This window comes from Elephas maximus, chromosome 1 (assembly GCF_024166365.1).
Source record: "Elephas maximus indicus isolate mEleMax1 chromosome 1, mEleMax1 primary haplotype, whole genome shotgun sequence".
NCBI lineage: Eukaryota > Metazoa > Chordata > Mammalia > Proboscidea > Elephantidae > Elephas > Elephas maximus.
In genome coordinates this window covers 107,651,727-107,665,343 of record NC_064819.1, presented here as the reverse complement: position 1 = coordinate 107,665,343, position 13,617 = coordinate 107,651,727, and the positions used below count along the sequence as shown (strand labels likewise).

The window sequence follows — 13,617 nt, the reverse complement described above, 5'->3', positions numbered from 1 at the left end:
TGCCTAGGCAGGTGAGGAATCACCCCAAACAGCCTACAGGGCAATTGAGGCTTGGGCTTGGGGAGGGACAAAAGTGAGCAGCTGGGATAGGAGTGGGGAGCTTGAGAATTACGACCCCAGTCTGGCTTTCATGGCCAGATGGGAAGGTGCTCTTGGCCCAGATATCCTCAAAAAACAGATTTTGGAGAAAGGAGGCTGCTGGGAATGGGAATAGCTTATGTGGATGAGCCAGGCCACAATGTCAGTCACCCATGAGGACAGCTCGACTCCAGGGCATTGCCCACCAGTTATGGCACCCCCAGGTTCAGTCAGGGGCCCTGAAGCCTCTATCCTAACCAGAGACAGCTGGGGAGGTGAGGAGCCCTGGAGTTGGGAGGGAGGTAGAGAGAAGAACCAGGGTGAGAGCAGGTCATAGGAAACTACTAAGGACTGCACAGACATCTTTCTGGTTCCTTAACACACACACACCCATGCACACATGTACACACACACGCATAGGGCAACAGCACTGTGTAACTTCAGGGGATGCCAATCACATTGGGGTCTATATAAATGATACTCCCTGGAATTGATAAGTGCACAGCCTGAGCATCCATTCATGGTTACCCTGCCACATGCACAAACGGTCATGCATAAGCACACGCATATAAGTGTACATGTATGCACACAAGCACACACCTGAACACAGGCACAATCTCACTGCTATAAATATTTCTGCAAATATTCAGGCCCCCTGCCCCCCTTCCTTTCCTACATAGGCACTGCCCTTCCTGGCACCTTCTTCACCACACTCAATTCCCCAGGGCTGACACGGGCAGGAATGAATAAACAGAACCTGGTGGGGCGGGGGGGTCCCTGTAGTGACAGGTTGGGGGCTGAGAGATGGGCAGAAAAGGCATGAGCAATCTGGCACCATGACCACCCACCCACCTCACCATCTGACCTGCTGCCCTGTGCCCTGTCTTCACCATGGCCCCTGGGGCTGACTGGCTTGGCTGAGCACCGGCATAAAGAGTGACACATTGAGAGGGGCAGTGGTGGGGCTGGTGCTGTTTGGGATTTCTGAGACACCTGTATTGCTGCTGAGCTCAGAGGTCTTGCCTCATCCTTGGCAGCCACCCTCTCTGCCACTGCTTCTAGACTAAGTCCCTCACCCCTAGGCTCCAACCCACGTTAAGAAGCAGCACCCAGGTCTCTGCTCATCCATCCTCAGCTCCTGAGGAGCTGGGGCCAGGAACCAACCCCACCAGCGGAAGATGGCATCTATCCTTACAGTGGACTGAGCCCCAGAGATATTGGGCCCTGCAGCCAGTCTGCTGGGGTGAGATATGGGAGACAGGCACTCTGTCCTCTGGGAAAGGCTCACAATTGGTCACAGGTACCACCCCACCATCTCTGAGTGTGGAGACACTCCTTGCTGGAGGGGCCATCACAGAGCCCCTCCCCCATCCCATCACCCCAAATGAGGCTGGCCAGATCCCCATCACATGCACAAGGCCATGTGCCCTATCCCATGCCTCATGCTGATTAGACAGACATGCTGCATTGGGTGGGGAGGAGGTCCTGGCCTCCTGCCACCCCCTCAGGGCCTGGACAGGCCTCAGTCAAGCCAAGAGATCACAGATTAAACAGAACAAACCCTTGTCAGACTGACTCCAGCCGGCACACCTGTCTCCCTGACACCTTGGTTTTCACTGAACCCTGGACCCACTGGTGGCTCCAGCTGAGTGCTCTTGTCCTGTCCACGAACTGCACCACGGTCCCACCCCTCTCTGCACCATTTGGCTGGCTCCAAGCCAAGGGAGGACGGCGGAGGGGGAGGGAATGAGACTCTGGTGGGGGTGGGGATGTTACAGTACTGTGGGCCAACGTTATGGGGGGTGTATTGCATGATGGGGTGGGCTGGAGTGTGTGAGTGTGTGATTATTGCGTCCTGGGAAGGAACCATGGTCTCTGTCTGCTCCCCACCCCCCCCACCTGCCCCCTCCAGGAGGGGGGGGGCCCAGCCTAGGTCTTGTGGGTGAACCGGGCCCACACCTGTTGCAGCTGGGACCGTGAGATGCGGAGCACCGAGGGCACGAGTCTGTGGTTGCCGGCGGCGAGAGGCGCGTGGCGCCGGTGGGGCGCCCGCACTGGGCTGCTCTCGGCCGAGCGGCTGCGCTGAATGAGGGAGCCGGAGGAGCCCGAGGAGCCGCCGCCGCCGGGGTGAGGGTAATGCTCGGTCTCCAGCGTGGAGGAGGAGAACACGGAGGACGCCAGTCGTCGCAGGGGGCTGTACCGCGGGAGGGAGTGCCCCGAGAGTCTGTCCTCCTCCAACTGAAAGAGACCAAGAGAGTGGAGGGAAAAGAGGCATCAGGCACAGACTGGACAGCTCCGTCTCGGGGGCCACCCACCGCTCACAGCCCCCGCGGCGCCGGCATCTCCGGCAGGCTGGCAGGGTCCGGCAGGGGCAGCAGGGAGTGGGGTGCAGAACGTTGGCCGTCCTGCCTGAGAACCTAGGATCAAGCCTCCAGTGCCCTTCCCCCTTCTCTTCTCTGGCACTCCTCAGCCATGGTCTCCTTACAGAGACCGTGGTCACGCACCTCCTCCAGGAAGCCTTCTTAGCTTGGGCTTAGTCCTACCTAGATGGGGGTTCACTCTAGGCTGGGGAACCCTCCCCCTCAGGAAGGCACTCTGCAACTGTTCTTTGCCATGTGTTGGCAGATGTGCGTGGCCTGTCTCTCTGACTAGACGCCATGCTCCTCATCGGGTCTAGAGAACACCAGCTGCCTTGGCACCAAACACAGGGCATGTCAGGGCCTCAGGGCCAAACTCTGAAGTCTGATTGCTCATTTGAATCCCAGTTCCACCACTTACTACCTGGGTGAACTTGAATAAATTACCTTAAGCATTCTGTGCCTCAGTTCGGGAGAAAGATGTGGCAGTCTGCTCCGGTAAGGTTTACAGCCTTGGAAACCCCATGGAGCAGTTCTGCTCTGTCCTATAGGGTCGCTTTGAGTGGAAACTGACTCAACGGCAATGGGTTTGGTTTTTTTTTTTTTTTTTGGTCTGTGCCTCAGCTTCCTTATCTGTAAAATGGGTGTAACCATGGTACCCACCTCAGAGGGTTGTTAGTGTTAGATGTGACAATATACAGTGTCCTTAGAGCAGTACCTGCCATGGAGTAAATGCTATGCACATGTGGTTGTTGTTAGGTGCTGTTCAGTTGATTTTCAACTCTTAACGACCCCATGTGACAGGGCAGAACTGCCCCATAGGGTTTTCTAAATCTTTACGGGAGCAGAATCTCAGGTCTTCTTCCATGAAGCTGCTGGTGGGTTCAAAAGGCCAGCCTTCCAGTTAGTAGCCAGGTGATTAAGCATTGCAACACCAGGGCTCCTTTGCACACGTTAGCTGTTTTATTACCCTTCAAATCGATCTTGAATATGAGGGAAGGGATAAAGGATTGGCATGGGAAGGGCAAACTGAAATAATTTCTCCAAACTGGCTTTTCCCCACCATCTTGAAGGCTAAGCCCAGAGGCTGCCTTGGCTGAGATGCTGTCTCTCTGCTGTTGGGAAGAATCCTGCCCTTATGCCCTCATGCCCCTGTGCCCTCAGAGGCAAAGGGGGAGCTGGGACTGAATGTCCCAGACCTTTCCCATTCTGGCCTTTAGCTCCTCCTGGGACTGAGGCTAGTTTAAATGGCTTAGTGGGGCAGTGAGGACTGGCTGGGCCAGCTGCTGAGGGTCCCAGGGTGCTCAGCTCCACCATCCTCTTGCTAATGTCAGAGGAGGGCACAAGGGACCCGACACGGACCATTCAGCAGAGTGGGCAAGAGAGAGAGCATTCTAACATGATTATCTTTGCCTCCACTCTGCTTTCCCTTCCAGCTTCTTTTTGGCCAGTCCCCTGGGTCCTTCTGAGCTGGTTCTAAGCTAGGGGTAGGGGACTGAGGCCCACCTGGAGATCCTAAGGGTCACAGGTATCCAGAATCCCTCTCAGGTAGGGGCTTGAGCACTTGAGGATGGCTTGAGCTTAACATCCCAGCCAGAGTTTGGGTAGCTGCCAGGGGGACCTTCCCAGGCTGCAATTTAATCCTGGCATGCCCCTGCCCTTCAACCCAGGCGAGTTCCCGCCCTTCAGGCCAGGCACCACTTATGGCCGCCTACTTGTCCTCAATACCTTGCTGAAATATCACCACTGTGAGAATACCCAACTCCCCAGGCAAGCTCCCTGCTCCAGGAGCAGATGATAACAAAGCTCTCTGTTATCTCCCAGTGGCCCAGACTGAGAAGACTTATTCATCTTTGTCCCCTAGCCTCAGCACACTGCCCAGCACGTGGCAGGGAAATGCTTTGCTTGCTGCCAAGCAAATGTCCATGTGTGTACTCAGGGGATGCTGACTTGCTATGTTATCAACCGGAGACAACCAGGAAAGGATGGCAAACATCCCTCCCCCAAATCACACACCCTGCGCCCAGCTTTACCTCTGCCCTAGCTTTCGCAGCCTCTTCTCATTTTCACCTTAAATTTCCTTGAGAATAAAGTGAGGTGTGTGTGAAACAAACAAACAAACAAACAAAAAACTGAAGTAGTGCATTGTGTACACCAAAGAACAACAGATGTTTTAAAGTTGTGCCTGGTTCCACATTATCCTTTTCCCTGTGAGTGCAGGTGACAGAGTTGCTGGTGCTCATATCTGTAAAGGCTGCTGTTATGACAAAGTTCGCACATCAAACCCTGAACAGACAGTTAGGTCTAGCATGCGGATTACTTGCAGAAAGGTGGCTGGGGGCAAGGAGGGTCCCCACAGAGACTTTCTACCTGCCCTGAGCCACCCAACCTGGTCATCCCAGGGATGGGGGTGTGGAGAGTTTCCCAAGCTGTGACTGCAATGTGCAGCCAGATTGTACTTCATTCCAGGCTGGGTGCCGGACCTTCTCCAGGCCAGCCCAGAGAAAGACGGAAAAATTTGCCAGCCCGTTTCACCCCTCACTGCCCATGACCAAAGAAGGTCTCTGCTTCATCCCAATACCCTGAAATATTCAGTAAAGCACCCATGTGTTCACCTACAGGCATACATAGACACCCACCCCAGGGTCTGTCTGACCCTGTTCAAACCATCTGCTGTCTCTGGCCTGTGTTTACTGTTCAGCTAAACACACAGGCCTCGGACTGGATGGTTCAGAGAGCGGACCCTGGAACCAGACGCCTGGATTCATGGCCTGGCTGGGGAGACTTAGCTTCTCTAAGCCACAGTTTCCTTACCTTTTAAATAGGAATTGCTCATTCATAGTGCTATTGTGAGGAATATACAAATAAATTATGTCAAGTGCTCAGAGCAGTACCTGGCAGTAGTAAGTCCCATAAGGTGCTAACTCTTATCATTGCCATTATAATGATCACTATCATTGTTGCTATCCTCCCAGCTTTGACATCCTAGGATTCTGTGGTTCTGTACACACTCACAGACCCACTGCATACTCCACACAGATGCCCTGACATGAGCCCACATTCATGTGCACACATATGGACACAGCCACATACCAATGCACATGGTTGAGCTAAGTCGACACAGAAATGCGCACACACGGTTGGAGAATGCTAACCCAACCACCTCTCCGTATACTGCAGGGAAACAGAGGCTCGCAAACCCGTAGCTCCGCAGATACACATAACTCATTTATTTCTAAGATGCTGAGATCAAGTATAATAGGCATGTGCCTATGCCCCCAAATTTCTCTCTTCACCCCCAGTGTGAGGGCAGCCCCCAAGTAACAGGCAGAAATCGGAAGGTGAAAAAAAAAACAAAACAGAGAGCGCTCAGCTCCCTCACACTGAGATCCAGAGAGGGGCAGTGACTGGCCAGTCACCCAGAAAGGACCGGCAGGCCAGGTCCAGAATCCAGGTCTCCTGACTTTCCCTCTACCCCATACCACTACTGTCTGTCTCCCTTGCTAGGCTCTGTGCTTCCTGTGGGCACGATCTCTGATGCCTGGTACCTGGTGTATAATAGATACTCAGTAAGTGCTGATGACTAAAGGAATGAATGAATGAACGAGAGGGGAGCACGGAAGCCCCAAATAGACCTTGTTCATTCTCTTGCTTACCCAGTGCTGGCCTTGGTGGGACAATGTCCAGGGAGCAACACAGTCATGTCAGGCTGCATCCTACCAGGAGTGAGCCTCCAACTCAGGTCAACTAGCACGCTGTGGGTGGGGAGCTCGCAATTCCCACTTTTTGAGTCCCCAAGGAGCCCAATACTCAGAGCAAGGCCAGGGTGCACACTCCGCAGGATCACGGCTAGAGGTGCCCTGCCCAGAGCTGTCCTTCTCCGAGACACCAACAGGCACTCAGGTGTGCACACCCATGTGACAATCTAGTAGAGCGCGGCACAGCCCCAAGTCCCTTCCAGCATCACTTTCTTGGTTCTCTCCCAGCCTCTTGTGGGATCACAAGCCCCATTAAGTACGCAGGGTGAGAGTTAGCACCCACTTCCTGGGTCAGAGGTCGGCCTCCACCCACACAGAGAAGCCAAGTCAGACCAGTGACTGCCTGCCTATTCTGATACCCCTGTCCTTGTCAGAAAAAAAGACCAGAAATACCATAAGAGGTGCTTCAGACCCACCATCCGGCCCCGCCCTGCCCTCCCAGCCTTGTCCCTCAGTCCTCCCATATGAGAAGGTGCCACTGCAGCAGGCTGGCCCCCCAGGACCCCAACACACCTTGCCTCTGTGCCCAGCCCCATTCTCCCCATCTCCCTCCTCCATGGAGCCTACCCTAACCACAGGAACAGCTGCCTGTCCCTGGCTGACATTACCCCTATTCCTACTCGACTCTCATCCACAACGTTGACCATTTCCCCCACTTCAGCCTTCTCCTCCCCTGATTCCAGGGACCTCCTGTCCCCTGGTGCTGGCCTTCCTTCTCAATCAGTGCTTTAAAGGCCTCCTTTTCCTCTCATCCTCCCTTTTATGTGTCTCCTGGATTCTGCCATCACCTCACAGTGTCCTCCTGGGTGACATCAACCACTCCTGTGGCTTCCAAAACCCCCAGAATTCTTATCTCCCGCTGAGATCACCCTCCTGAGCCTCAGATGCCTCCACATGGACACCCACAGGTACCTCGAGGTCATTGTGTCCACATGGGAATCCATCCTCCCTCGAAAATGCTCATGATGGCACCACTGTCCACCCAGAGGCCCTCCTCTGCTCCATTTCAGCCCTCTGGTCGTCTCTCCAACATCTCTGGACTTAGTCCACCCTGTCCCACCTCCACAGACACCACCCTGGGCCAGGCTACCAGGACGCTTCCCTGCCTGGTGCCACCTGCCCAGTGACCTTCCTGCTTCTAGTTTGTGCCCTTCCAATCCACCTTCCACATAGCAGTCTGAGTGATCATTCAAAAATACAAATGTCATCATGTCACACCCCTGTTTAAAGTCTCCAGTGGCTCACCACACCTGCAGAGCAAGCCCCAACTCCTTAGCTTAGCCCCCAGGCCCTCCATGATGGGGCTCTGACCTAGCTCAGCAGCCCCCCTCCTGCCATGCTGTGGCCAAAGTGCAGTGCTTTGATTACCACCTACAGGCCTTTGCACCTGCAGTCTGCAGCCTGGGATGCCTTTCTCCCTCTTTGTCACCTGGCTAGCACTATCCTCATTCAAGACTCAACTCAGAATTTGGAGGACACTTCCTCTGGGAAGCCTGACTGGGTCCCCAAGCATGGTTTTGGACTCTTAAGCCGGTCTACCTTGATCACACCCTGTAATTTCTGGGTCACTTGTCTGGAGCCCCCACACAAGTGGGAGCACCACAGCCCTACAGGCCAGGATCCGGGCTTTAGGGTGGGGAGTGGGGTGCAAGCCCAGCCTTACCTGTCTCTGTGGGCCCGTAGGATCCGATTCTCTCCGGCGAGGGCGGGGTCCGGAATGCAGGGGTGAGTGGGAAGGGCTGCCGGGCGTGGGGGGCTGCGACGTCTCTGACCGGCCATCAGCCTGGCTCAGCTGGGGCGGCGGGGGCTGGGGTGGCATGTGCCGTAGGTCCTCCTCGGCCAGTGTCTGCATGCTGCGTCCCCGGGGCCGGACAGCCAACTCGGCCACTGGCCGCCGCCGCTCCTCGCCCTCCTCAGGCAGTGGCCGCAGCTCCTCAGGCTCCTCGTCTGTGGTGCCCGACGTGCTGGGCTCTGCCCCCGGAGGGAAGTCCTTGAGCTCTGTCTCCTTGTCAATGATGACCCACTCCTTGCTGTCGAAGTCCTCCTCCTCGGCCAGTGGCACTGAGCGGAAGGCGTTGCTCAGGGCCTCCTGCTCAACGGAGGCTGACACGTCCATGCGGCCGCTGGCCTGCCGGTCGGCATGGCCGGTGTCCACTGACAGCATCTGGGCAGGCTGTGATGAGCAGACCTGGCGTGAGGGTGAGGCGGGCAGATCCATCCGTGACCTGCAAAGCCAGCCCACATGGGCCTCAGTGCCCAGCCTCTGTGGACCCCCAAACGGGTGGCCAGGTAGAGCAAGACACCTAAAGTCTCCTGACCACAGCTCTCCCCCTCCCCAACCCTAGGCCAGGCCCAATCACTTCCTGGGTTGTGCCCTCTCCAATCTCATTCACTGTAAAGGCTTTGTTCATTCATTCATTCATTCCACAAATGTTTATTGACTGCTTACCGTGTTCCAGAAATACAAACATGCAGAAAATAAAATCTGGTCCCTGTGCCCAAGGAACACTCTCCCCCAGCCCACCCCGGGAGTCTAATCTTCCTAAAGCCAACTTTGCTCTTGTCTGCCCAGTGCTTCAACCCTATCAGTAGGTCCCTCCTGCTGCATCCAGGGCAAACACACCCATCCAGCCCTTGAGTTTGCAAATGGTTTTTCCAGCCTGCTCTACCACCACCCTCCAAGCCACTCTGACTGGTTTCACCCCCTCCAAGCTGGGCCTTGTTAGTCCCCAGCTTAACTCGCAGCCTAACACCCAGTTTCCCCATGTCCCTAGCCAGTCCCCCAAGGAGCCCTGGTGGCGCAATGGTTAAGCACTAGGCTGCTAAACGAAAGATTGATGGCTCAAACCTACCAGCTGCTCTGTGGGAGAAAAGACCTGGGGATCTGCTCCTGTAAAGATTACAGCCTAAAAAACCCTATGGGGCAGTCCTACGCTATCTTAGAGGGTTGCTATGAGTGAGAATTGACTTGACGGTACACAACAATAACTAGCCAGCCCCATCTCTGTCACACATCTTTCCCCAATTGCCCACACCCTCACACCTCTGTGCCTTTGTACCTGCTGCTGCCCCCAAGCTCGTCTTTCCACCCCTTGCTGTCAGACCAGCTCAGATGTCACTTCCTGTAGGGAGCTTCCCATCCTGGGTGGATGGGTCAGATTGTCCTCCCTGGTAACCTGTGCCCCCTCGTCACAGAGCAGAGCACCTGTTTGTTCACTTAGCAGCCTCTCCAGGGGCTGCCTTGGGGCATCTCTTTTGTTGCTATCTTGGACTGTGTTCCAAATCTCACATTATTTGCAGAGGTTCTCAAATGGGGACAACACCAGCCCCAAGGAGAGGGTATTTCTGGTTGTGCAAAGTGTGTGTGGAGGAAGGAGGATGCTACACAAGGAAAATTTGTCTTGTCCCGAATGCCCGGGTGCTCTCATTGAGAATCACCAAGGCTTAGCTTACCTTGTGTCTGTGCCACCTCCTCACACACAGGCATCGAGCCTGTGAGTCACAACAGCTCTTCACCTCCAGCAGGGAGGGGTGCAGATCAGAACAATCCATGGGGCTTTCTTAAAATACTCATGCCCAAGCCTATATGGGACCTACCAAATCCCACTGTACACACTATTTTTATTAATTTGTTAATAAGGCTTAAAATGAAACCACCCCTGAGAGGCCATCTAGGGCCTTACATTTATACTTCTGCCAGAGGCTAGTATCACTTCCTTTCCTGAGAGCGCAGTTTGTTCTGATGGACGCAAAGGAGAGAGAGGGTGCCAAAGGGATGTGAGGGGCTTGAAGGGTGGGTAGGGGAGACTGAAGACAGGGCTGGGGGTGGAAGATCCAAATCCCATCCACCTTATAATTTCTCTCCTCCCAAGTGCCCCAAAGCATACCCAGACCTTTCTGTCCTGCCTATGAGATCCTGGAGGATCCCTGGTGGCACAGTGGTTAAGGGGATTGGCTGTTAACTGAGAGGTTGTCAGTTGGAATCCACCAGCCACTCCACAGGAAAAAAGATGTGGCAGTCTGCTTCCATAAAGATTAAAAAAAAAAAAAAGATTACAGCCTTGGAAACCCTACGAGGCAGTTCTACTCTGCCCTATAGGGTCGCTATTTGCTGGAATCACCTCAAGGGCAGGAGGTTTATGAGATCCTGGGAGTCCCTGGGTAGTGTAAAGATTAACACGCTTAATTGCTAACTGAAAGGTTGGAGGTTCTAGTCCACCCGTAGGCACCTTCGGACAAAAGCCTGATGATCTACTTCTGAAAATCAGCCATTGAAAACCCTATGGAGCACAGTTTTACTCCGACACACATGGGGTCACCCTGAGTAGGCATTGACTCGATGGCAGCTGGTTTGGTTTTTTGGTTTTATGAGATCCTGAATCTTCTGTTCCAAAAAAAGTCTCCTTGGCCCCTCCGGTCCCTACTATCCCTAAACCAAGGGTTCACTCTGGGTCAATGTAATTAGCTTATTGTTCCCTAAAAGGACTTTCTGTTCAGGGCTTTTCCCAGCTCTTCTCCATTCATATCCCCTTCCTCATTTCTCACTATCTCCAGACCCTCAGTGCTAAGGGACTCTGGGCCACCATGGATGAAGATGGGGCCTTCGGTCTCAGGCTGGGTCAGACTGGTCTTTTGAGTGTGTGTGGGAGGACCATCAGCTCCCCAAGGACAGGGCCTGGAGAAGGGCTCCTTTGTCTCGGGTGTCTCTTACCCTGCAGGGGCACTGTGCCCCGTCCCAGAGGTGGGGTGCAATCTGGGGATGAATCCAGGGGAGGGCAGAGGCTGAGGGGGGCACAAGGAGGCACACTGAAAATGTGTGATAAAGGACCCCCTGGGGCTGGTCGTAGACCCCTTTCCTGGTACAGAGAAGGCCCCAGCCCTGCTGTGGGATGAAGCTCCACCTAGAGGCCAAGACAGGGTGTGTACATCTCTCAGGGGCCTCTCCCTGATGAGTTTCTCACACCCATCAACAGCTGAAGAGGGGATCAGGCCCTGGCCCCTGCCTGCCACCCACCATCCAAGGTCAACCAGCCACCCTCCCACCCTCCTCCTAATAGCACTCCCCATCCTTGACACTAAAGATACTTTTGCTCTAAACTCTTCAACAGTTTCTCTCACCAATCAGGCCCCTGAGATTCCCCCCTCCCTGACATGTGGTACCCTCAGCCCTGACCCCCAAAACTTGGCCAGTCCCCTCCTCCAGCTGAGCAGTGCCCTGAACCCTTCTCCCAGGCTCCCTCTCCCAAAGCTATGGGGAGCCCAGCTCAGCTGCTCTTGAGGCATCTGTAATTACAGCCTCTAGGAAGAGGTTCTGGAAGCACACCTACCCCCCAACTCACCCCCACCCCCACCTGGGTCTGAGAACCCAGCCTGTCCCTCCTGGGGCTCCCCTACCCATTCAGGAGCTGGGACCTGTCTGGATTCCCCACCCTCTCTCCCAGGCCTTGCCACTGACCCCAACCAAGTTTGGCCCCAGGCCCAGGTGTAACCCCTCAATACTTTCTAGGCTCCCCCCACCTCCGCCTCACATCTGACCTGCCCTCTAAGCCAGCTGTGTGAAGGTGGAGGGGACCATGGGCCACTGACCATCCCCCTGACCAGACCCACCTCCTCTCATGCAGTTCAACCCGCCCGTCCACCGTGGAGAGCCTCTCCGACTCGGGGCTGTTGACCCTCCGGTAGCGAAGAGAACGGACTGGGGTTGTTGGGGAGTCTGGGGGGGCACGCACCGGGGAGCTGGGGACCCCCACACCTCGGCTCTGCTCCTCCTCCACCGTACAAGGGGTCTGCAGGAGAGGGGAGTACTATGAGCTGAAGCTGACAACGTGGGGGTCAGGTGTTTTTCTCAGGGTGAATGAGACAGAGGGAGGCAGATGGACGAGGACGATCTTGAGAAGAGGCAAGGCCAGGGTGGTGAAAGGGACCAGCAAACAGAGGCCAGGCAAGTGGGCATATGGCTGGGGTGACGGGCGCTCCAGAGGAGCCGGGTGGGGCCAAGGGCTGGGAATGGGGGGAGCCACACCCCTCTCCCTGGCAGCAGTTACTTTGCCAATGTTGATGCGGAGCTTGTTCCTGTTGACGTCTGTCTCCTCCCAGACCTCGGCCTCAGGACCCCCAGGGTGGGGGGTAAGGTGGGGACCTGGGCCCAGCCCCTCGGTAGGCCGCCCGGGCAGGATTGGGGGTGCATTCTCCTGGTCGCTCAAGTGTTCGCCCTGTAGCACGTCCTCTGTGTTCTCCCGGAGCAGGTCCCCCGGCACCGGCGTCACATTGACTACCCTGGAGAGGCAGGAGAGGGGGGAAGGCTGGGCTGGCAGGGTGTCCTCTCCTCCTAAGGCTCCCTCCTACCAGCACAGGCCCTGGAGATCCCGTCACACATGATAGTGGGCACAGAGGAAGCCCAGTAGGGTAGAGGGCATCCCCAGGCCCTTCACCATCTTTGGTTCACAAAGCCTCTGAGACCAGACCAGCCTCGAATGGGCAGAGGGCTTTGAGGAGATGAGGCTACCCCAGAGTGGCCACATCACCCCCAGCTCTATTTACATGGGAGATTCTGCCACTGCCAGATTTCTACTGGAAATGTATTTCTATTTCTATTCACACCTGGCTTCTTTTAGACCCAGCTATGGCTCTAAAGAGAAGCAGCACTCTGAAGTTTCTTGAGCAATGTCTCTGCAGAACTGAGCATCAAAAATGTGCTGCCCACCAACTGGACAAAACCAAAAGCAAAGAAGTTACCTGAATAAACTGAATGCTTCGAAGATTAGCAAAGCAGGGGCAGGGGTTTGGGGACCATGGTTTCAGGAGACATGTAAGTCAACTGGCATGATAAAATCTATTAAGAAAACATTCTGCATCCCACTTTGAAGAGTGGCATCTGGGGTCTTAAATACTAGCAAGCAGCCATCTAAGATCCATCAATTGGTCTCAACCCACCTGGAGCAAAGGAGAATGAAGAACGCCAAGGACACAAGGTAATAGAGAGCCCAAGAGACAGAAAGGGCTACATGAACCAGAGACTACATTATCCTGAGACCAGAAGATCTAGATGGTGCCCGGCCACAACTGATGACTGCCCTGACAGGGAACACAGCGGAGGACCCCTGAGGGAGCAGGGGCACAGTGGGACACAGACCCCAAATTCTCATAAAAAAACCAGACTTAATGGTCTGACTGAGACTAGAAGGACCCCAGTGGTCATGGCTCTCAGACCTTCTGTTGGCCCAGGACAGGAACCATTCCAGAAGCCAGTTCGTCGGACATGGATTGGACTGGACAAGGGTAGTAGAGGGATGCTGGTGAGGAGTGAGCTACTTGGATCAGGTGGACACTTGAGACTATGTTAGCACCTCCTGCCTGGAGGGGAAATGGGAGGGTAGAGGGGCTTAGAAGCTGGCAAAATGGACATGAAAAGAGAGAGTGGAAGG

General features: G+C 55.0%; 1 protein-coding gene across 1 annotated transcript in view; it reads right to left on the bottom strand.

Moving 5' to 3' along the window:
- TTBK1 (tau tubulin kinase 1) overlaps positions 1-13,617 on the bottom strand; it is a 49,688-nt gene that overhangs the window by 18,495 nt on the left and 17,576 nt on the right. The window contains exons 11-13 of the mRNA XM_049872857.1: positions 12,238-12,469; positions 11,801-11,979; positions 7,857-8,418 (exon numbers count right to left, since the gene is read on the bottom strand). Coding sequence (XP_049728814.1) covers positions 7,857-8,418; positions 11,801-11,979; positions 12,238-12,469 — 973 coding nt within the window. The remainder of the gene's footprint in view (positions 1-7,856; positions 8,419-11,800; positions 11,980-12,237; positions 12,470-13,617) is intronic.